Source organism: Ammodytes marinus (genome assembly GCF_949987685.1).
Source record: "Ammodytes marinus genome assembly, chromosome: 1".
In the NCBI taxonomy this organism is placed as follows: domain Eukaryota; kingdom Metazoa; phylum Chordata; class Actinopteri; order Uranoscopiformes; family Ammodytidae; genus Ammodytes; species Ammodytes marinus.
Window position 1 is genome coordinate 11,618,293 of NC_137230.1, and position 22,069 is coordinate 11,640,361.

At 43.6% G+C, this 22,069-nt stretch overlaps 1 protein-coding gene across 1 annotated transcript in view; it reads right to left on the minus strand.

The window, feature by feature from the left end:
- mafa (MAF bZIP transcription factor a) overlaps nt 1-21,117 on the minus strand; it is a gene marked incomplete at its 5' end in the record, with an annotated part of 76,469 nt that extends 55,352 nt beyond the window's left edge. The window contains 2 exons of the mRNA XM_080033673.1: nt 11,804-11,870; nt 20,150-21,117. Of these exons, the coding sequence (XP_079889799.1) occupies nt 11,843-11,870; nt 20,150-21,117 (996 nt within the window). The 3' untranslated portion in view covers nt 11,804-11,842. The remainder of the gene's footprint in view (nt 1-11,803; nt 11,871-20,149) is intronic.
- Nucleotides 21,118-22,069: the final 952 nt, after the last annotated feature.

Consider the following 22,069-nt stretch of genomic DNA (forward strand, 5'->3'; position numbering starts at 1 on the left):
TCTTGTTAAGGGAGGCACCTATTTACAGATAATATTGACTCAAGTCAGGTTCGACATACTGTAGACTCAAGTCAGATTAGCATACAAATTTCTCAGCGCCGCAATGATTTCAGAAGGTCCACCCCCGCTGTTCCCAAGCAACGCAGCCGTGACATGACCAAGTCCCATCCACATCAAACATGCCCAAATATTTGCAAGATGCCTCACCTATGGCATCACTCTGGCCAAGTAAACTGTAGCAGTGTTTGTTGTTGCGTGCATGACCACTACCTAGGAGTTTCGAGTTTTATCTATTGCTATTTTTGAAAGAGAGATCATATGTTAAGTTTCAGTCACTGTTTAGTTTTGCTTTGCCGCTCGCCCACACTTTTTTTTCTGGTGTGTGCTCCCTCAGCTCTCACTTTCTCTCTCTATATCTCTTGTATTTTTTTTAATCAAATTTTCCATCACTAGTTTCAATAAGGAAGCCAAACGCTTAACGTTTATTTTGCAGGTGAGGTGAGATATATACAGAGAGAGAGAAAGAGAAACTGGATTATGCCTTATAGTAACTGCATGCCCATGCAGACACATATAGTAAGTACATTTCCCAAGAAAAATGACCAGCTCACATTTGAGCCGATACTCAATATTAAATGTAGCTGCTGCCCTTTCACAAACTTGGTATAACCTATAGCAACTGTATGTGTGTGTGTGTGTATATGTGTGTGTGTGTGTGTGTGTGTGTGTGTGTGTGTGTGTGTGCACGTGTATGTGTGTGTGTGTGTGTGTGCACGTGAGTCCATGCATATGTACATGTTTGTGCCGAAGCAAGAGCTGCAAGTGGAAGAAATTGAGAAGAGAGGAGACGGCCATATGGTAGCAGCTATCAGTGTACACTGTGTCAGTTTTCTGTCATGAGGGCCTCTCATGCATTCTGCTTCAGGAGGAGGAGGAGGAGGGACAAGACTTATCTGCTCAGGCCTTTCTCAAATTGTACCCAAATTATTTTAATTGCAAGGGACAGCAGCGGAGCTTTGCATTTTATCTCCCTGTTTCTCTTTGCCTGCATCAGTTAGTTTTGCCTCTCACATTCGGCAACCCCCATCCCCAAACCTTTGTGCATTGTCTATCAAGTTTCCCCCCCAAAACGATATGTTGGAGAAATCTTGATACACATGCAACTGTCGGCCTCCACGTGGGCCTGCTGGCGAGTTGCCATGAGTGCTTATTTCTGTCTTTGTTTATGTGTGTGTGTGTGTGTGTGTGTGTGCTCGGAGCGCGTTAATATACAGAGGCCAGGGGTCAGTGTTTAACACCCAGGCACTGTATGACCAAGCTCTGAACCGGAAAAGTGAACCCAAGCAATCTCTCGCTTTAGTTGATTTTGTGTGTGTGTGTGTGTGTGTGTGTGTGTGTGTGTGTTTATACATGCTTGCGTGCACCCGGCGTACATGTATACTTGTGTGCTCCGTGAACCAGAGAGCTCGGGTCAGATGCCTCACAGTGTTGGGCTTAGAGCTGCTTTGAATGGGCCAGGCTGTGCTCATCTTGTGTCTAATCTTCCTGCTGTGGTGAGTGTGTGGGGAGGAGGAGGAGTAAAAAAAATAAAAAAATCCATAGTCTTTTCATCCTCCTGTGACCAGTGTGCCTGTGAGACAGCAGCCGTGGGAATGGAGACGGATCCAGGCAGCCCTGCCTCTGACCTCCCTCTATACTCCAACACAAGGGTGGAGATAAACAGGGCCACAAGGATCGCTAACATCTTTCTTTCTCAGGCACACACACACACACACACACACAATGAACAAACACACTCACACTCATACCGACACATACACACACACGGTGGCGGCGAAACAGACATCTCATTAAAGCAACGGTATAGGTGTTGCAACAGCACAGTGTGCCACAGGGAGAGAGAAGGGTCTATTAGGGATACTATCAAGAGACGGGGGGAGGAAGGAAATGAGAGTCGGCAAGTGAGAGTTGTCCTGTGTGCATCTAATTCTGCTATATGGCATATGTGTTTGATATGTGTTGACTCAGGGATCTATAGCCAAGGAACCAGTATTATTAAAGGTGGTCCCAGCTCTGTAAACTGGTATGCAAACAAAGTGTATGTAAACAAAGGGGGGCCACCATAGCAAGTAACAGAGCTTAGACTGTGTATTAGCACCAGATTTATTTTCAGTGCACACAAAGTACAGACAGGTAGCGCATTTTGAGGAGATATTCACAAATTGACCAAAAATTATTTTTGACAACAAGCGTAGTCCATAATCAAACTCCACCTGTAATACATTATCCTGGAATCATTATGATAACATAATGTCAAGAGAGTTAATAACAAATTCAGACAATACATATATGTTACCCAAGGTGTGTGTGTGTGTGTGTGTGTGTGTGTGTGTGTGTGTGTGTGTGTGTGTGTGTGTCAGAGAAAGACTTGTTCACATGTGTTTTTCGGCGTGCATGTGTCTAGTATTTGATAAAAGGCAACGTAAACAGACGGACGGTGAGAGAAGCCGCGGCAGGCACTTTCATCCTAAATTACTCTCTTCCCTCCTCTCTGTTTTCTGGGGATTTTGGAGTGATACTGCTCTCCTGCTCCCTCGCTCCCTCAGCTGTCACAACCTGTCACCACAACTATTCCACTCCAGCCACAGAGACCGACGGAAAGCTTTGTCCCTCTCCATCACATCTCTCTCTCTCTCTCTAATGCAATCTGTGGCACACTGGCTTGTACTGTATATTGAGAATGCATTTACTCACCCGTTTTTCTTCTTCTTCTTCTTACCATGACCTATTGGTTTAAGGACACAGCGGGGGAACTAATGATGCTTTTAGTTTTTTTGTGTTAACAAGAGTCTCCCCACTACAGAATGTCACATTGGAAAGTAAACACCAGAGCCATTCCTCTGGTCATGGCTAGTGTCCATAGAGATGCGTGTGTCTTATTATGGTTTTGTCAGGGGTCATTAGTGTAATCCAAGCAGACAGAAGTTTATACTGAGAGAAGTGCGCCATAGTATTCTCTTTCTGTTTGTGTCTTCTTCTCTCTCTTTTTTTTTAGTATCTATATGCAGCTGCTTCCGATAATGTCATCCTACACTGCTCTCCGCTGCTCGCAACCAGAGACTATCAGCTGTGAACTCATCGCTCTCCTTTAATGGCCAGGTCGCACAGAGGAAAGGAAAACCATAAGAGCACTGCAAAGCACAGTGAAGATGCGCCATGGTGTGTGTTCAAAACAGAAGCGGCAGTGTGTGTGTGTGTGTGTGTGTGTGTGTGTGTGTGTGTGTGTGTGTGTGTGTGTGTGTGTGTGTGTGTGTGTGTGCGTGCCAGTGTTAATTTTGGCAGCATATTCTGATTTAGTCTTAGTCTTTTGAATATCACACCATTTAGTCTTAGTCCTATTATAGTCATCTGACACATTTTAGTCTTAGTCTAGTCTTAGTCAACTAAATGTAAACATATTTTAGTTTACTAAATATACCGCATACTTAGTCGACTAAGTGTTTCTTTCTTCATTGAATGGCATTAAGTTTTGAATATGCAATACAGACACAGATTTAATGGTTGTAATACAAAACATGTATTCTATTCTATCCTAATAATCTCACATGAAATCAGTGTACCTGACTGGATGGGGGGAGGAGGGGCTTTAAGAGCCTGTGCCCGGGGGCCCATTATCTCATGATCTGTCTATGAACCAACTGGATTCCACAATCTTTTTTCTTTTTGCGGGGAGCATGCACAAGCATTATTTATAAAAAATAAAAAATAAAGAAAATAAAAAAAATAAGTGGGGGGCCACACACTAGGTCTTGAAACGGGCCCCGAGATCACTAAGGCCGCCCCTGGGCACGCAGTTAAGGCGCTGACAAAAGTGAGCAACTGCGCTTTCCTTTAAGCAACACTGCTGCCGTGTGTTCGGACTTCTATTGCATCAACGCCTTTTTGATAATAAAATTAGGGGTTTTAATTGAACGCTGTCCATGCGTCGGAGTTGATTGTAACTTAGGCCTATGGGTGAAAACAGAAACTAACGGAGGGAGGCGGCAGTTTCGCAGTTCATTTCCTATATAGTTGCGCAGTCAGTTTGGGGACATGGCTATGTGTATTCAAGCTCGAGACACAGCCTACTACAAACAGATTGCGGAACTTAGCCGTTCCCCTAGACAACGTTAACGGGCAGGATATCCCTGTCTATCATTTTGTCCATCAAACCACAGAGTTTTTCTGCACAGCGGCTCACTCCACCCGCTCACACTGCCGAGGTCTCTCGTCGATTTTCACCGACACATGGTTGCATTCACTGCTTTGCCCTGATTGGATTTCTTCCCAACTTGTCCCACAAAAAGAGTAGTTCTGATTGGATCTCTTCTCCATTCGTCCCGCCCTAACATTTTCATATCGTTCCTATTCGTTGACTATAGTGTCCGTTATATTCGTCTCAGTCTTCGTCATCATATCTGCCTTTTTATTTAGCTTTTATTTAGTTTACATCCGTGAAAAAGGTTAGTTGACTAATATTTTTTGTCATATTATTAGTCAACGAAATTAACACTGGTGCGTGCGTGTGCATGTGTGTCTGTGCATGTATGTGTGTGTGTGTGTGTGTGTGCGTGTGTGTGTGTGTGCATGCATGTGTGTGAGTGAGAGAGAAAGAGAGAGAAAGACAGAGAAAGAGAGATGGAGAGCGAGGAAAAAGACAGTTTCCTAAGTTCGAAGAAAGAGCACGCAAACGAGGACTGTGGGTCTCTCTTGCATTTCTGTGTTTGTCGCGGCCACAACATTCTTTCCCAGGGGTCACACACTCTTTCCAAACCAGGCAAAAAGATGACAGCGAGCTAGCTAGGGCGACCGACTGACATCACTTCACAGTTTAGGTCTGGCCGGGCCTGCCATGTGTTACACGTGAGAGAGTAACCTTGCACGCAAATCAAACAGCCGTTAACTGAACATGCCTCTTCAGTGCTGCGGTGACATGCTGCTCTCCTCTCCTTTAGCTTCCACACACATTTTAATAAAATGCCCAGTCACGACATGGTGTCTGCAGAGAGCAGGGGTCTCTGAGGCCATGTACTCTCCAAGTGTGACACTATACGCAAACTCTGTAATTATAAAAACGCAAAGAGCATTCCTTTAGCCTGGTTAGCCAGAACTATGAGAGGGGGGTGTGGGGGTTGGAAACAAATATTTACTCCCCCCTCCAACCCCTTTCCTCGGTTCCTCCTCCTTTAACGCACCCCCACCCCAATAATTTAACAGTAAGAGCAACTCAGCCTTGTAAACACAATAGTTATGTCTGCGCTCACGGAGCCATGAAGCAGACATACAGGCTCCACTACCCCTGCAGCTACATATACAGCCTTGACTCTCTCTCTCCCTCTCCTCTCCTCTCCTCTCCTCTCCTCTCCTCTTCTCCCCTCTACTACCACTCCATAGAGGTTAAGTTCGGATGTCTTCATATTCCACTTTCAGAATATTTTACGTATTTATAGATTGAATGAAGAATGACAGAAACTCAATGGGGTATTTACAGCAGTGTACATTTTGTACAGGGCAGTATTTTATTAATGTTTCCCTCGCCACTGGACACAGCGTCTTGCACAAGGTCTGGGAAAAAGAGACCTTAACAAACTCAATCGTTAACTTTGCTTTTATCTTTCTTCCGTATCAATATTTATTCTCACATGCTGTAAGCGTATTCAGCGTATGGATGCTGCTGCAGCAGACGCTCTGGGAATCCATTGGCTGCCAGTCGTCAAAACCACAACACTTGGCACAAATAAGACTTGCTTCACTGAAATAAAGAGTGATGCAGTACCGAAGTCTCTATGAAGTCTCTCTTTATGTGTCAGCATAAAACTGCAAAATCCAGACATTTTGAAACTTTAAGGCAAGGGTTAGGTTAAAGGCTAATGCTTTTACTTTCACACCACACCTATGGTGGGGGAGACTATATTTAATTTCTTAGCACACAACCATATCACAGAAGGAAGGTCCCTCTGAAGCTCAAATCAACAAATTAGTTGAGGTGTCATGAATGTACCAGCAAATTAACTAAGTGTTGGCTCTAATCAAATCTGCTCGTATGTTACGCGTGATACCAAATATGGCTTAATTGTCCGAGCCAAGGAAAACATAAGCCTCGTGGCTGCAGACAACACTGAGGACGTGTGTGCGTCACAGACGGGTATTAATAGGATGCTCCGCCAGACTGTTTGTCTTAACACTTTATAAACAGCGTGATGGTATCTCGGATTTTTTAATGTCTGCGCCTGTGCATGCATTATGGCGATCCTGGTTTTGATTACATATCCTAACTCATTTTAATTAAATACATAATATAGGAGAATAACAACTTTTGGTGCAAGTGTTCTTGTCTGGCAGCCAAAAAAAAAGACGGAGAGAGAATGGTATTGTCTCTGAGGATATTTGTGTTAGATGTTAGCACAATGCATTAAGCCTGGAATGTAAGTAATGTGCACTTAGACATAGAGCCCCAGCCACACTGTGCGGACAGCATCGTTTAATGTGCTGCAATAACTCTGTTAGCCCGTTGCTTCTCGTTGCCTCTCTTTTACCATGCAACTTCTCTGTCTCTCTCTCTTCCCATTGTCACTCTGTGTATACATTTCTTAAATGGTGCACCAGTGTGAAAGATGAAAGATGAGAGAGGACACTGCGGGTCTCTTCAGAGTCATTAACTTTGTGCCATGCTGTCTCCCTCTGGTTTGTCTGAGTGGCGCGAGATACTGAAAATACTCAAGACAACATTCGATATGATGCAGTGGTACCGCACATTTTTTTTTTCTTCTTGATTTAAAAAAAGGAAATACTATAACGTGTTGTGATTGGAGCTGAACTCTATCAGCATAAATGCAGGCCTGGCCTCCACAGAGTTACCCGCATCCTGGACTGAATGACTCGTAGAGAGAGAGAGAGAGAGAGAGAGAGAGAGAGAGAGAGAGAGAGAGAGAGAGAGAGAGAGAGAGAGAGAGAGAGAGCGGGCGAGCCGTATATGGCAGAATGAAGTGTGTTCATTTCCTTATTTATTGACTCACTTGCTTTTCTCTGAGTGTTTGAAATTAATAACAGCCAGCAGAAATCAGACAGAGGGATGAAAATCAGCACTTTCCCCGCAGCGAAGCCATTCATCAAGCTAACGAGGGGGAGAATATAGGGGTGGAGGGGGAGGGAGGGACTGGGGGGAAACGGTGACGTTTGGAGAGAGGGAGCAGAGAAAGAGAGAGAGAGAGAGAGAGAGAGAGAGAGAGGGAAGCAGGTGCAGTGTGTCGCACAGGGAGGGAGGGGAAGTGACGTTGGGAGCACAGGGTGAGATGGAGGAAGCTAAGTTTGTTTGGGAGGAGGAGAAGAGTCATTTGGAGGATAGCAGGGCAGACACAAGAGGAGGAGCTGTGTAAACAGAGGGGGAGAGATACAGTAGGAAGAAAGACAAGTTTGACATTGGAGTATAAATAGAGATGGAGTAGGGAAACAGAGAGCGGAGACGGTTTCTTCTAGACTGAACAAATGACGGACGGATTGTCACATAGATCAATGCAATATAAACACTAACGCCTCGTTCCCACTGAGCGGTGCAGTTCGGTTTGGTATTTTTGTCACCCTTTGGTTGGGGTACCAAAAGAGCTACACACTGCAGTCCCTTGGTGGGTAAACAGAATCATTACCGTGTGAGAGATAAACCGCAGTTTGTAGTCTCCTCGGCAAGAGTGAAGTCTTCTGTTTAGAGAACATTTTTGGCGCGCAGCTCTTTGTTTATTGTGTGGCGTTTCACCTCTTCATTAAGTTAATCAGTGGGCTGTCCTGCTGCTATGATATCACGATAGTTACATAGCAGCTGTGGACAGTGTTCGATCAACGGCTCTGACCCATAGACTGTATATTCTGACCGCTGCTATCGCCACCCGGCATGGAACCCACCTATCAAGTAAGGGTGCTGTCAACAGTGGGGACACAGGCCAGATCTAGGGTTAATGTGGCCTGCCGAACTGTGCTGTGCCGAACCGAACTTTGCTGCTCAATTTAAACAAGGCATAAAGGTGACAGTTTACAGCTGTTCCCCACATTGTCCAGGTTCTGGACTTTGTCAGGCCTTTGCAAGTGGCATACGGTCATCACAAAAGCAAAACTGCCTCATGATGATGACGTCTGAGGCATATACAGTACTTCACAAGTATGTTTTACTGCCCTTCCTCTTGATGGGGTGATGACGGGCGGCCTGCCCCTCACCTCAAAAGGTTTCTGCCCTCTTTCCATGTCTCCCATGATCCTTTGCCGTCCCCGTCCCCGACTGTCCACCAGAGACCCAACAATATCTCACACCCAGAGCAGGGCTGACTAAGCACTTACCGCTGAGCCTCTCTTCTCAGAGCGAGAGAGGAGCGCCACGCTGAGAACTCTGCCACAGGAAAATAATTAGCAAAGTGGAGCTCTGCCCAAACACACACACACACACACACACTGGGCTAAATCCAGCAGCACTTCACAGACAAATGCGGCAATACATCTTTCCCTTTCTGTCTTCCTTTCCCCTATGCTTGGACAGTATCATTCTCACAAACAGGCGTCAAATTTGAGATGGCCATTTTCAGTTTAATGTTTATGCTTACACTTTGGAATAGAATCCTTTTAGTAGTAGTAGTACTAATGCAGGAGAAATGTGTCTACCAGTGAGAATATACAGTATCTTCATTACTTCATTGGTCATTCCAAGCTGACCCAACTTGTGCAATGACGCAAAACTGTGGCCCGTCTCACTGTACATGGATATCTGTATTTTTAACTTTAAAGTTAGACCACGACGTCTTTGGTCACCAAGGGCTAAATATAGCCAGCTCCTCCTGAGCAGTCTCCAGTTTCTCACTCCTTTTCTGAGAGGCAGGTGCAGCATGAGAGAAGGAGAGAAGGGAGTGTGTGTGTGTGTGTGTGGGGGGGGGGGGGGAGATAACACACCACCCAGTCTTGAATAAATCTTCCCTTGACTTTTGACCCATATGGAGCCGGAGGTTGTTTTCGTACTTCTGGGCTGATACCCCCACCCCCCCTCTCTATGGCCTCTGCACCCCTCCTCTATCTCATTCATTTTCTCCTCCACATGGCAGGTCAATCTGGATCGATTTCATCTGCCCTCCACGACTTGAGACCAACATCCTGGCACCCAGAAATAGAGCGATCTCTCTCTCTCTCTATCTCTCTCTCTCTGTGATAGAAGAGCCTCTGCTACCGTTAACACGCAGCAGCTCTAAAGGAGAGGTGAGCGAGAGTGAGCGAGAGAGAGAGAGAGAGAGGACCTGGGAACAAAACTATTTAGAAAACATTCTCAAGATTGAACTGACTGCACTAGATAAAGTACACTGATTATAAGGAAGCAAAAGACACCTGCGAAGTTTGGGAAACAGATTGCTGTGATGACGATGATGATGATGTGGTGTGACACTGATTCAGCAGGTTTCAACCCAAACCAACAGGCCTTATAGTCGGTGGACTTACTAGTTACAGTATGCTGATGCATTCGCACACAAACACATGCACATATTTAGACACACACAAACACACACACACACACACACACAAACCCGAATAAACACACACAAACCTGCTTCCCCAATCTATATTTGCACTCAGCTCCCTTTCTCACAGCCTGTTCCATACACTTACGGTGCATATACAGTACACGCACCTGGCGCCTTATCTTTGTCAGCATATTCAGGGTCCTTCAACTCCCTGCTGGGCTCTGAACTCCATTGTGTCTTTGCACGAAGAACCCCCTCCAGGTGTGCCTTCCCTTATAACACACACACACACACACACACACACACACACACACACACACACACACACACACACACACACACACACACACACTCACACACACACACACACACACACACACACACACACACACACACACACACACACACACACACACACACACACACACACACACACACACACACACACACACACACACACACACACAACACACACACACAAACACACACACAATGGGTCGTCAGGTGAGACACACCGTCAGTCTCACACCAACCTTAACCTCACTTTATCTACCTTTGCCAACTCAACATCTCAAGAGTAAATACATTTGTGTAGGGGGGAAAAAAATCTTTTTTTCTCTTGCATACAGTAGGTTGGGGTTGAGGAGGTGCAGTGACACGGTGTCCTGCTGGTGTCTATAAGGCAGTCCTGGCCGGAGTCAGGACACGATTTCCCCAGGCAAGGACACAGAGACCTGGCTCTCTCCGTCTCCATCACTCAGCCTGTCCTATACTGGAGCTACGTGGCCAGACTGCTCATTCCCCCCCCCCACCCCACACATACACACACACACACACACACACACACCTCATATGCATGGGATTTGCATAAAACAAAGACATGGCGCTCTCTCTCTCTCCCTTCGATGTCTGCTGCCATAGTTAAAACCACTGAGAAGAACACCCATCGACCAGACCACATATACAGCCTACACACACACACAGCCTCACTCATCTAAGCTTTGGCTGGCAGGTCGTCGGAGCGCAACATCAGTACAGCTGCAAGCAAGCAAGCGGCGTGGCAAGGCAAAGCAAAGGGAGGCTGAGATTTACGAGGCCGACTAAGATAGACACCCTCATGGTTTTCCACTTTCATTCGTTTAACATCCGTTCCCCCTGGCATTGTTTATACTCCACACCCCTCGGCGGCGAGCAGAGGGCACCTAATTCACGGCGGTGACGTTGGGGAGGGGAGAGTCGGAGCACTTAAAACACTTCATCTAAAGATGATTTGTCCTTGTCTTGCCTGATGGCTTTTGTCCTGCTTCCCCCCCCCCCCACCCCCTCCTGAAGTTAAGTGGAGCTGGAGAAAGGCCAGCTACTGATCCCGTGCCCCACTTAGACACAATCAAGTAAATAACACTGGATACAAAAAAAAACACCAAGGTGGGGAAGTGAATGAACACACACAAGCTCATAGCATCTCTCATCTCTGTTTGTGTCATAACCAAGCGCAGCACAGAGCGGGTGTGGGGGTGGGGGGGGGGGGGGGGGGTTGGAACAATACATGAAACCATAACAGGAAAGATTGGGACTCCAATATACACTTGCACACGTTCCTCTCTGTCAATTGATTTGAGGACTAGAAGCCAATTCTTCAATCTGCCTTGCTTTCCGAGAATCGCTATTTATTTTCTATTTTTTTCACAAAATCTGAACCTTTTAAATTCCTGTGTGATTGAGTGGCGATAATATGATGGTTGGTGCTGTTCATCTGGCACAACGCAAAACTTTGTTTCCGTGTTGTGTTGTGCATTTCGTCTTTTCGTCATGGTTTTTGAATGAAGTGGGTAATCACAAACATCACTTGGCAAAGTTATGGCATTGATAGGGAGATAGAGAGCAATGTGATAGAGACATACTAGTCGAACTAGAGAAGCCGTGTGTTCTTCAGCAGATGAATAGGCAGAATCGACAAGCTATGGTACATTAAGTATCCATTATAAAATCCTAACAGACACCTGTTATATGCTATACACACTTGTGTGGTGAATGTATCCACTCTCTATATGCAAGTATATTTAATACATAATGAATATGGATTTCTTTGTGTAGGTTTATAATTGAAAAAAGGAAACAACATGACCAGTTAAAGTACTACATAGAGTATTATAATCATGCTTGAGTACTGTGATTATTTTGAAAGGACTTGTATCCTGTGGGCATCACTCACTGTTATGAAGTTGAAATTACATACGGTATGAAAGCTGAGAGAGATCAAGTAAAGAGTGTTTTACCTCAGAGAGCCAAGGGCACGCAGGGACGGGGGCTTGAAATCACAGATGGAGGAATTTTCTCGATGACCTGAAGGAGCAGATAAGATGGGACAAAAACATTTAGGGGATGAATTAATGGCAAATGCTGTCTTTTTCTATTTTGCCGTGTGTCACTCTGCCTGTCAGACAGACAGATAAACACACACACAAACACGCACACACACACACACACACACACACACACACACACACACACACACACACACACACACACACACACACACACACACACAAACAACAAGTAGATCTATTCCGAGCAAGATTCACTCACTCACCTTGTATGTCTGGCGAAACACAGTACATGTATCATAGTAAGCGTTTGATGGGGAGGGGAATGTAAAAAAAATTTGCATGCAAATAGATTCTGCAGTCAGAACCCATGTATCAAAACACTGTAACCACATGAGACACAACTAAAATATCTAAGCATACAGAGTGCCGTGGCAAAAGCTAAATAGTTTAATTTAAATTACACAATTAATTATTCTAAAAGGGAGGACATTTATCGTGCAGACAAGTACAGTAAATAGTGGAGTCCGGTAATGTCTGCCTTCCCTACTACCTCACAGACACTTACATAAGCACCCAGACCTCAAAACACAGGCGGCTAAGCATGTTCCTCTAGGCAGGTCCAAATAGAGTCATTCATATCCCCGATAAATGTTGCTACACAAGTGGAAACATTAGCATTAGCTCTTAGCTCCCGGTGCACTGACGCGCCAAGCAGCACGGTCCCTCTAAAACGAGGTGGAAAATGACACTTGTGGAAATACATTAAACTACTGCAGTGAGGGAAATTTTAAATCATTGGACTTTCATATAAATGCCACATAACTCAGGCCCTGCAGAGTGTATGGAGCCAGCAGGGAAAAACAGTCATGATGCAGTATGGTGATATTACTACCTCAATTTAAAAGAACCCTATGTTGAAAAAGACAAAAAGGCCTAACAAATGCTAAAGATTACAATGGACATGTTGGCACATATTACCCATCACAAATTATGGAAATTTGACATTAATGTACACTTGCTGAAGATTGATCTTTGATTTTCTCTTGAAATCCTTATTTAGTCCCTTAGCAATTTTTATTAAGAAAAAAAAACTTTTTAAAAGTTACAACAAAGACATTAACGTCAAATGCCAGAAAACCTTATATTTATGATTTGAAAATTGTGATTGTGCTCATATATATCTCTGTATATATATATTTTGTCAGTACACTTTAAAAACCGTATGCCACTTTACAAGACCACAATCCCTCTTTGTATTTATGTATTTGACTATTTGTTGTAATGGGACTGCTGAGAGATGGCGTTGCATTTATTTAAGTCACAGGCCCTTGGTTTAGGTCCATTTACAGACATATAAAATTACCCCGGCAAGTCCCAACCAGCTCATTACCAACATAACCTGCAGCCAGTCTTTCAAGGACAACTCTCTAATGACACCACACGTATCCGCTTAATGTCTATTTGAAGCACGCTCTGACTTTCGGCCTCAAAGAAAGAAAGAAATGTATTGAAAGAGCAAAGTGTACTGTGATAAATAAATAAATAGAATAAGGATCTTAATTGATCCCTGATGTGTGTTTAGTTCTAAAGAAGTGAGTGTGTCTGTACTCTAGCTCTCATATATACTGTACACTGTGCAGTGAGGGGATTGCTTTTTGTCTCTGTATCTGCTATGCATCCGAACAGACCATTCAGCATTTGCAGATGTGACTGCACCTGGTCACCCTGAGACACCTGACTACTGCCACAGTCGTACATGATCAAAACCTTTTGAATTTGACACGGAGAAAAATAGTCTGAAGATTGAATATATTGTATACACTAAAATTAGATTACAATATCCTTACTTAATTTTTTTCTTTAAAAGAAAGAAAAAATAAATGTATCAATTTCATGTAAAAGGCTAAAGTTAACTTATCATCAAAAATGCACAGTGCCCCGATTGTAATACAGTTATACTAAACATGATCTGAGCTTTGTGATATTTCCATATTTCAAAAATGACAAAATGTAATTTTTATTTTATTTTGCCAAGATATGTGTTTGAATGATGCATGAAAAAAACGTAATGAATTAAAATGTTTCAATACTCTGGGATTCATTGCACTATAGAGAGGATGAATAAATCCCTCCGCAAAAAGAAAAAAAATCATTGTGATTGCTGCCTGGTTGTTTTGTTATGTCTTTGCAAACACCAAAAAACATGTGTTGAATGACGCAGTGTGAGAATAAAATGTAGTGCTGACTGTAATCATCATGAGTGCCACAGTCAGTTAAACCAGTACAAAAGCGTACTGTTATTATCATTCATTCCAATTGACAGTGACTCTGTTGCTTTTTCTGTTCAGCTACAGGAGAGGAAGTAAGGAAAATGTTTGGCAGAATGAAACTCAACTTGCCAGTCTTCGGCTGAGTTCCATATGTCCTTCGTGTTCTGCGCACATTTTAGATAATATTTGGCTTTTGTGCTACATGTGAAAACTTAAACACTGTTTGTGTATTTATAACCTCTCTATATGAGCCTGTTTTTATTAAATCTAGAGTAAATTCAAATACATCAACTAATGATATATTATTTAAATAGAAAAATGTAAACTGTGAGAGTGTCATTTTTGAGAAAGTGGTGAAATACAGGAAATGGGTAAAAATTAAAAAAATGTCAGCAATTGATCCTAAATTTGACTGTGTGCTGTTGCATGTCAGATGTGCATTTACATCTTATTCAGAGGGATCTGGGCAGGGGGAAATGAGCATGAGCTCCCCAGGGCAGGGATTACTCTAATGACTTTGAGAGCAGCCTTGTGAGCTGTAACTTTTGACCTCTGCTCATCCTCTGCTTCTCCAAAAGACGACAGGAGACACACACACACACACACACACACACACACACACACACATACACACTCACACTCACACACACAAAAGCAAGCATTTTAGTGGATCCACACAGTCACTAATCGACATCACACACCGGGTGCTGTGAGTTAAGAGATGCAGAATCACACACAAACAGCACAACAAATCCTCTCCGGCCCTTCCCCTGGCACCATGTAAAGCCTGCAAGAATTCAGACCCCCAACCAGCTCTTATTTTTAGGTTTGTCAACTGGCTGCACTGCTCCTTGAGTGAACATTGTGCTGCATCTTATGTTGTCAGCCCGCATAGCGCCAATGTTCCATATGAGTGCATCATTGGAAAATCAATAGATTTATCACTTACATAACCATTGTGCACCGGTTCCACACATATACCAAGGAAACATCTTTTTGCAAATTAGATCTGTCTTCACGCAAGTGTCGCTTGGCCGGGACACTGAAGCATATTCGAGTCAGATGAGTGCCAGAATACAAAAACACACAAGCATCGTCATGCAAAAGACTGGGCCAAATCTATGCAGGGCCATTTAATATTTATGTGTGTATTTTGCGTTTGTACTGGTGGGTGTAGGCTGGCGTGTGTGTTTTCATTTGCAGTCCATGGACATTAGAGCACTAACTGATCCGTCCCAATAATGAAACAATCAACATAAACAAGCTAAATAGTCTAACAGGGACAGCCTATAACCAAAACCAACTTTAAAAAAATAAAAAGTTGTATGCCAATCTAAACTCATAATAAAATAGACCAAACAAATGCATGGCCTTTAGAAAACTCAAAGCCTGACTCCCTCATAAAGAAAAGAAAAATGTTTTCTCTTTTAAATAGCAAGTACGTGTTCATTAAAGCAGTGAAAAGCAAACAATTATCCTCCCTGTATAAAGTCATCCAATACATTGTTGTTGTGGTTAATTTGAGAAATATCAAAAAAATACAGCAGCGCCCACTGCTCCGATCAAATAGAGGTAATTAGATAAATTGAGGAAGAAGGAGAGCGGCTTGGCTGTAAATTGCATGGTGTGTGTGCATGCTAAGACCCAACACTGGCACAGCTGCACCGAGCCGCACTCACGATTTATCATCTCTACATCGCAGGAGCCAGTGGCCCACACCACTATTAATCATCAGCAAAATCATTTAATTCAGCCCAAGCCCCGACTATTGTCTCAGTCTCTCCCCTCACTCTAGGCAAATCAGCCACCACAGCCACAGCAGCAGCAAAAGCCCCTCAGAGGAAATCACACAAAACAGAGTGGGGACACAAGAGTGGGGTTAACACTGGCTGGCTGCTGCTCTTGTTTTTCTTCTTATCTTTTTGTTTTCTTTTGACAAGCTTTGTAGCACATCATCACGGATAGTGCAGAACAGTGCTTTCTTTTAAAAATTGAGCAAGTATGAAATTCTGAACTGGAAAGACTATATGTTGGACGAGAGAAATACCAGTTGATCATTCAGTGCTTTGTTAACACTCTGAAACATTAGTAGTAAGTTGTTATATGAATGGTGCCCTGTATATATTCTTTGCCCACAGCCGAGTTGCAGAAAGGGCTGACAAATCCAGACTGAACTAGTCCTCAAAAACCTCCCTGTTTCTTTTTGAAAGTGTATTTTGGCACACGTTGCTCTTCCTGTTTCAACAAACAAATTGTTCTGGAAGAGTGAAACAAGATGCCCCACAAGGCCATGTCTTGCCCCAGAATGTTTAGCAAGAACTTTTTCCTCTTGGTATTTCAGACAAGTGGCCCTTTTGGGTTAGTGCACCATTGCAGTGCAAACGTTATTCTGAAAGCAGCCAAAAATCAGCTGTCTAAACACCAAGTGAAATGCAAGATTGGGTGCATTGAGTCTCATTCTGCCCACCACAGCGACTGACTTACATTGGCACCTTCTCCTGCAAGCGCCCCCTCAAATGCCTGACAGGACTGTGCCCTCTCTCTCTCTCTCTCTCTCTCTCTCTGCATCCCCTCATCGAGAGCATGGCTGCTTCAGGCCAATGTCCAGGCCCACTGACAACCAGGGTAAAGTGAGGTGAAATGGGGGAAAGCCAAACGATGACAGGCTAATGTCACTGAGCACACTGTGTCCGAAGAACATAGAGACAGAGACAAACAGCGGGCACAGTACACGTACAAATGCATTTCAGGAAGCGATGGAGGGTGCAAATGTAGAACATGCATTGCCACAAAAAATGCACATAGAGATGTGATCCTGTTGAAGAAAAATACATGCACAAACACAAACACATACACATGCATGCACACACACACACACACACACACACACACACACACACGCGCGCACACACACACACACACACACTTGCACACACACACACACACACACGCATGCACGCGCACACACACACACACACACACACACACACACACACACACACACACACACACACACAAGCTAGATCAGCCCGAAGAGTATAGGTGTCTGAGTGGTTGCCTTCATCACACACACACACACACACACACACACACACACATTGAAGTTAACAGACATGCATGCTCACACCCACACAGATACACGCACCGGCAGAAAGAGAGAGTCATACATGCACGGGCACGCACACACGAACACACACCACAGGTCACATTATTTCACAATTGAATTAACCAGATGTAATTACGATGTATAAATCATATTGGAGTTCCATAAACAAATATGAGGGTGTAATTCATGGATCAAATTAATTAAAATGGACAAAGATGATATTTCACTAAACATAATAATTTGATCGTGAAGATGAAGATTAAGAGTGGAAATGGAGTTGAAATGTTCAAACCAAACTGGCAACAAATAAGATTTGACTCTCAGCCCAAACGCTTTAGGATTATTATATCGTTAGAATAATTTTCCCCCCACAGTTAATTTGTGGATTTTGAATAAAATAAAATAAACATAAAACCTGTATGAGACAATAGCGTGAGAGAACAAAGGTGCATTCAAATGTAGGCCACCGCGTGTCTTAATCTTTGTTCGTGGTTCCATCAACTTATCTGTAACACCGGACTTCTATCTCTATCACCGTTTTGATATGCAGAACTCAAACCTCAAAATGGAAAAAGTGCTGAAACCTGAATTACTTTTATTTTTATTTTATTTTTTGTCTCCATCGGTTTGGGTGAATTTGTAAATAACGTTGTTCTTCTGATTGGTTCAGGGGTGGCCCGTTATATAATCGTTGTAGGAAAACACATTGTGAATGGCGACAGCATAAACCGTTTGCAGTGTTCAAATGTATAGTGCAGTAATCTCCACCGTGTTTTGATTCCGTTTTCATTGTGTGCGAATCACAAAAGCAAAAAATTCAGGACAAGTCAAAAAAAAAGTGAGAAACGTATTGAAGACAATTACATACATTTATTGCATATCATTTAATTGTAAGAAATGAAAAACGAGCACATATGAACATCACATATGGTTAGTGAGTGAAATGATTTTGCACAGCAAAATATATATAATATACTATATAAGAAGAACGATTAATTAACATATTTTCAAGATTTCTTGGCGAATGGTACTCCCTCATTTTGTACAGGCAGGGTGTCAATCCCTGACGATCAAACAATGTCCAGACATCATTGATTATAATAATTGTTATTGCTTTGCAAATATTGAGTTCGTTTAAGACAAAACAACAGTCTCTCCTGAACTGATAATAAAGTATCAAAATGTTACGATAACGTCGTAACAGAAAATCTAACATATCTTCTTGAGCTGTGATGAATAATAACTTCTCCTTAACTTGCACATGATTACAGGCGAGATTCTGTGTGTGTGTGTGTGTGTGTGTGTGTGTGTGTGTGTGTGTGTGTGTGTGTGTGTGTGTGTGTGTGTGTGTGTGTGTGTGTGTGTGTGTGTGAGTGTGTGTGTGTGTCTGCATTTTTTCCAAAAACACTTCCGACCGTTTATAACACACATTTCCAAAAGCGTGGCAATTTAACTTTGACTTCAACTGTGAGAAATGTCTTCTTCAACAATTCATGTTTGAAAAAACAATAGAAAAATGTGTGGGGGGAGACCAATGGAACTGACACACTTCTGATTGGGGCGCGTGCTGCAAAGCGCTGTTTATGCACTCAGTGCTGCTCGTTGTATAGGCTGGAGCCGAGCCAATTTATCTCAACCGAAATACTTTTTTTGCAGCAATGTCCTTGTTAATTCTACAAATATATGCTTTAACCTGTAGCACGTCACCTCCTGCAACTTAGATGATACAACTTTGTACTTGCATCAATCTTTAACAATCTAAACCAAAAGGTTTTCAAATGCAGAATGGAATACATTTTAATATCAATATAGGCGTTAAGCAACAGGCTAGACTTTCAGGAAAGGGATGGGTGATTTTCTTAATAGTAAAGCTCCTCTCACCCTCCCTACCCCCTCCCCCCCCCCCCCCCCCCCCCCCCATCAGACCATGGTTCCCCACCGATCAACTTCCACCAGGAATGCTGTGCGCATTCACCGCAGCCTAATGACAGCCGATGGTGCATAGGGCTGCAACACAGCTGAAATTACCTTGTATAGATTACATGGGGTGGGAAGTCATGACACTTTTTTGTTGCTGTCCCAAAAAAGTGAAAAAAAGCCATAAATGAAGTATGAATGCCATGCTGGAGTCATCAGATAAAAAAGGACATATTCAAGCTCAGAAACAAAAGGAAAAAAAAACAGAAACAAAAACCATACATGTCCAGCATGCAGGGCAGTTCAATGACACATCTCTTTTAAAAACAATGAACAGTTTGTAATGAATACAGTCTTTTGTTGCTCAGCACATTAGCAAGCATGAGATGAGGTGGCGTCAAACGGCAGGCTCGCAATCCTCCTAGTTTGGCAGACAAAAAAATATAAAAAAGAAAATATATATATAAAAAAAATACCAAAAACATATTGTCGATGGATGCAGTTTTGACCGTAACTGTACACTGACTGCAAAGTAAAATGATGAAAAAGGGGGCAAGTTGATGAACTTCAAAGGAGAAGTATACTTAGTGCAAGCATGCACACTTTGTATACTGCGGCATAAAGTTGGAACAACTTTCAATATATCATATTCTACTCAACACTGCAAATGTAATGAACGATGAACAATCCTGACTTACAGGCTACTGAGTGTGAAAGCGAAAAAAAAAAGTTGATGAAAAAGTTTTATGAATATGCCTCTCCAAAATGAAAAACACGGATGACAAAAGCCCTCCAAATCTAAAAACAGTCGCAGAGCAAACTCTTGAAAAAAAAGTATAAAATGAAAAAAGAAAAAAGTGGACAAATTAGTTCTTGGTCTATTAGGCATTTGCGCCAAATGAAAAAGAAAAAAAGTTTCATAATGAAAACTTTTTTAAAGCGGGGGTGAGTAACTCATCTGATATTCTTTATTTTTCTTTTCACGATTATGTGGAGACTCACATGAAAAACTCCGGGGATGAAGGGTTGTTGTCGCTGCTGGATCCATTTTCTCTGAAGCCGTTACTGATGAGCTTCTCATACTTTTCTTTGTACGCGTCCCTCTCCCGGACCAGCCTGGAGATCTCTGCTTTAAGGTGATCGACTTGCGTTATGAGGTGCGTCTTCTCTCCCTCCAGGACGTGCCGCTGCTGGACCCGCTTGTACCGGCAGGACTGCGCGTAGCCTCTGTTCTTTAGGGTCCTCCTCTTCTGTTTCAATCGGATCACTTCTTCCTTGCTGACCCCCCGTAGCTGCCGGTTGAGCTCCCGCACTGTCATGCTGACCAGCTGGTCGTCTGAAAACCGGTCATCCAGGCGCATGTGTGGGTGCATGGACCCAGAAGAGCTGTTGGACTGGCCGCCGGGTGTCTGGTGGTGGCCGCTGCTGTGGTGGTGATGGTGGTGGTGGTGGTGCGGCGCTCCGTTCTGAGCGGCTGCCGCAGCGATAACTGCCGACACCACTGCGGCGGCGGAGCCCATCTCTTCCCCGGCCATGGTGCCTCCTGCCCCGGCTGCGCCAGCAAACTGCTGGCCCCTCGCGTAGCCATCGAAGGACTGGAGCTGGTGAGTGCTGTTGATCAGCGCCTCGACTGCGTCTTCGGGGCTGAAGCCCAGCGCCTCTGGATTCAACTGCTGTTGATAACCGGACATCCAGTAGAAATCCTCTATGTGTGCCTTCTGCTCGCTCCCCGAGCCCGGACTGGGCTCCGAGAAGCTTGGGGAAGGGGGCACCGAGCTGCACGGCGTGCTCATCGGGGTGGAAGACAAGGATCCCCCGGCGATAAGGCGACTGCACTGGCTGATGTTGCGATCGGGCTCCACCGGCTCCTTTTTCACTTCAAACTTCATCAGATCGAAGTCATTAACATATTCCATGGCCAGGGGACTGGTGGGCAGGTCGGAGTTGCTCATTGCCAGCTCTGATGCCATCCTCTTGCTGCTGACAGTCCTCCAAGCGGGGTGAAGCGCAGCTGTCAAACTGGGTTGGTTGGGAAGAACGTGAGCCAGTTTGATTTTTAAGCGTTTGTCTGGTAACTGAAAAATAAGGTTTTCAGCTTCCCTTTTTGCAGCCACGGACTTGCAGGCGTGCGAGAGTAGTTTTTCTTTGCAGAGTCTATTGCACAGACACACCAGTGCCGCGCGCACGAGTAGCGGAGTCCTCTTTCAGCGCATGAAATTCGGCGGTTTTGTATTTCAAACATTTAACACTTTACGGTTTCCTCATGAATACATTGCGCACGCGGAGAAGGAGAACAGCCGAAAGTAAGGGAGTAGGCAAAGTGCAGCCCCGCACGTTTAAGCCGCTGACTGCTAGGGAGATTTTTTAGAAGGATCACACAGCAGATGAGTTTAAGAGCATTGTAGCTGCCCTGACGTCAGGATGGAAATGGAAAATTGACTCGGACGAAGAGCCAATAGGGTTGCACACTCCGAGAGCTAATTAACATATGAGTAGCCTACAGAAACAAAACTTTTCGCAACTGTCAAAGGGCATCAGCTGACTGTCAGCTGGGATACAGAGCTATTTATCTAGCTATGGCCGTAATTTAAATCTCCGTGTTTTAAAGGAAAGACAATGTATAGAGTACTGGTTTAATTTATTTCGATTGTACTGGATGAAGGGAAGCGTGCATGCTGTAATTCTTTTGACTTTTGAGCCCCAATGCAGAGCGTTTGAAGAAAAAACAAGATACATTTAGATAGATAGATAGATAGATAGATAGATAGATAGATAGATAGATAGATAGATAGATAGATAGATAGATAGATAGATAGATAGATAGATAGATAGATAGATAGATAGATAGATAGATAGATAGATAGATAGATAGATAGATATATAGATAGATAGATAGATAGATAGATGATAGATAGATAGATA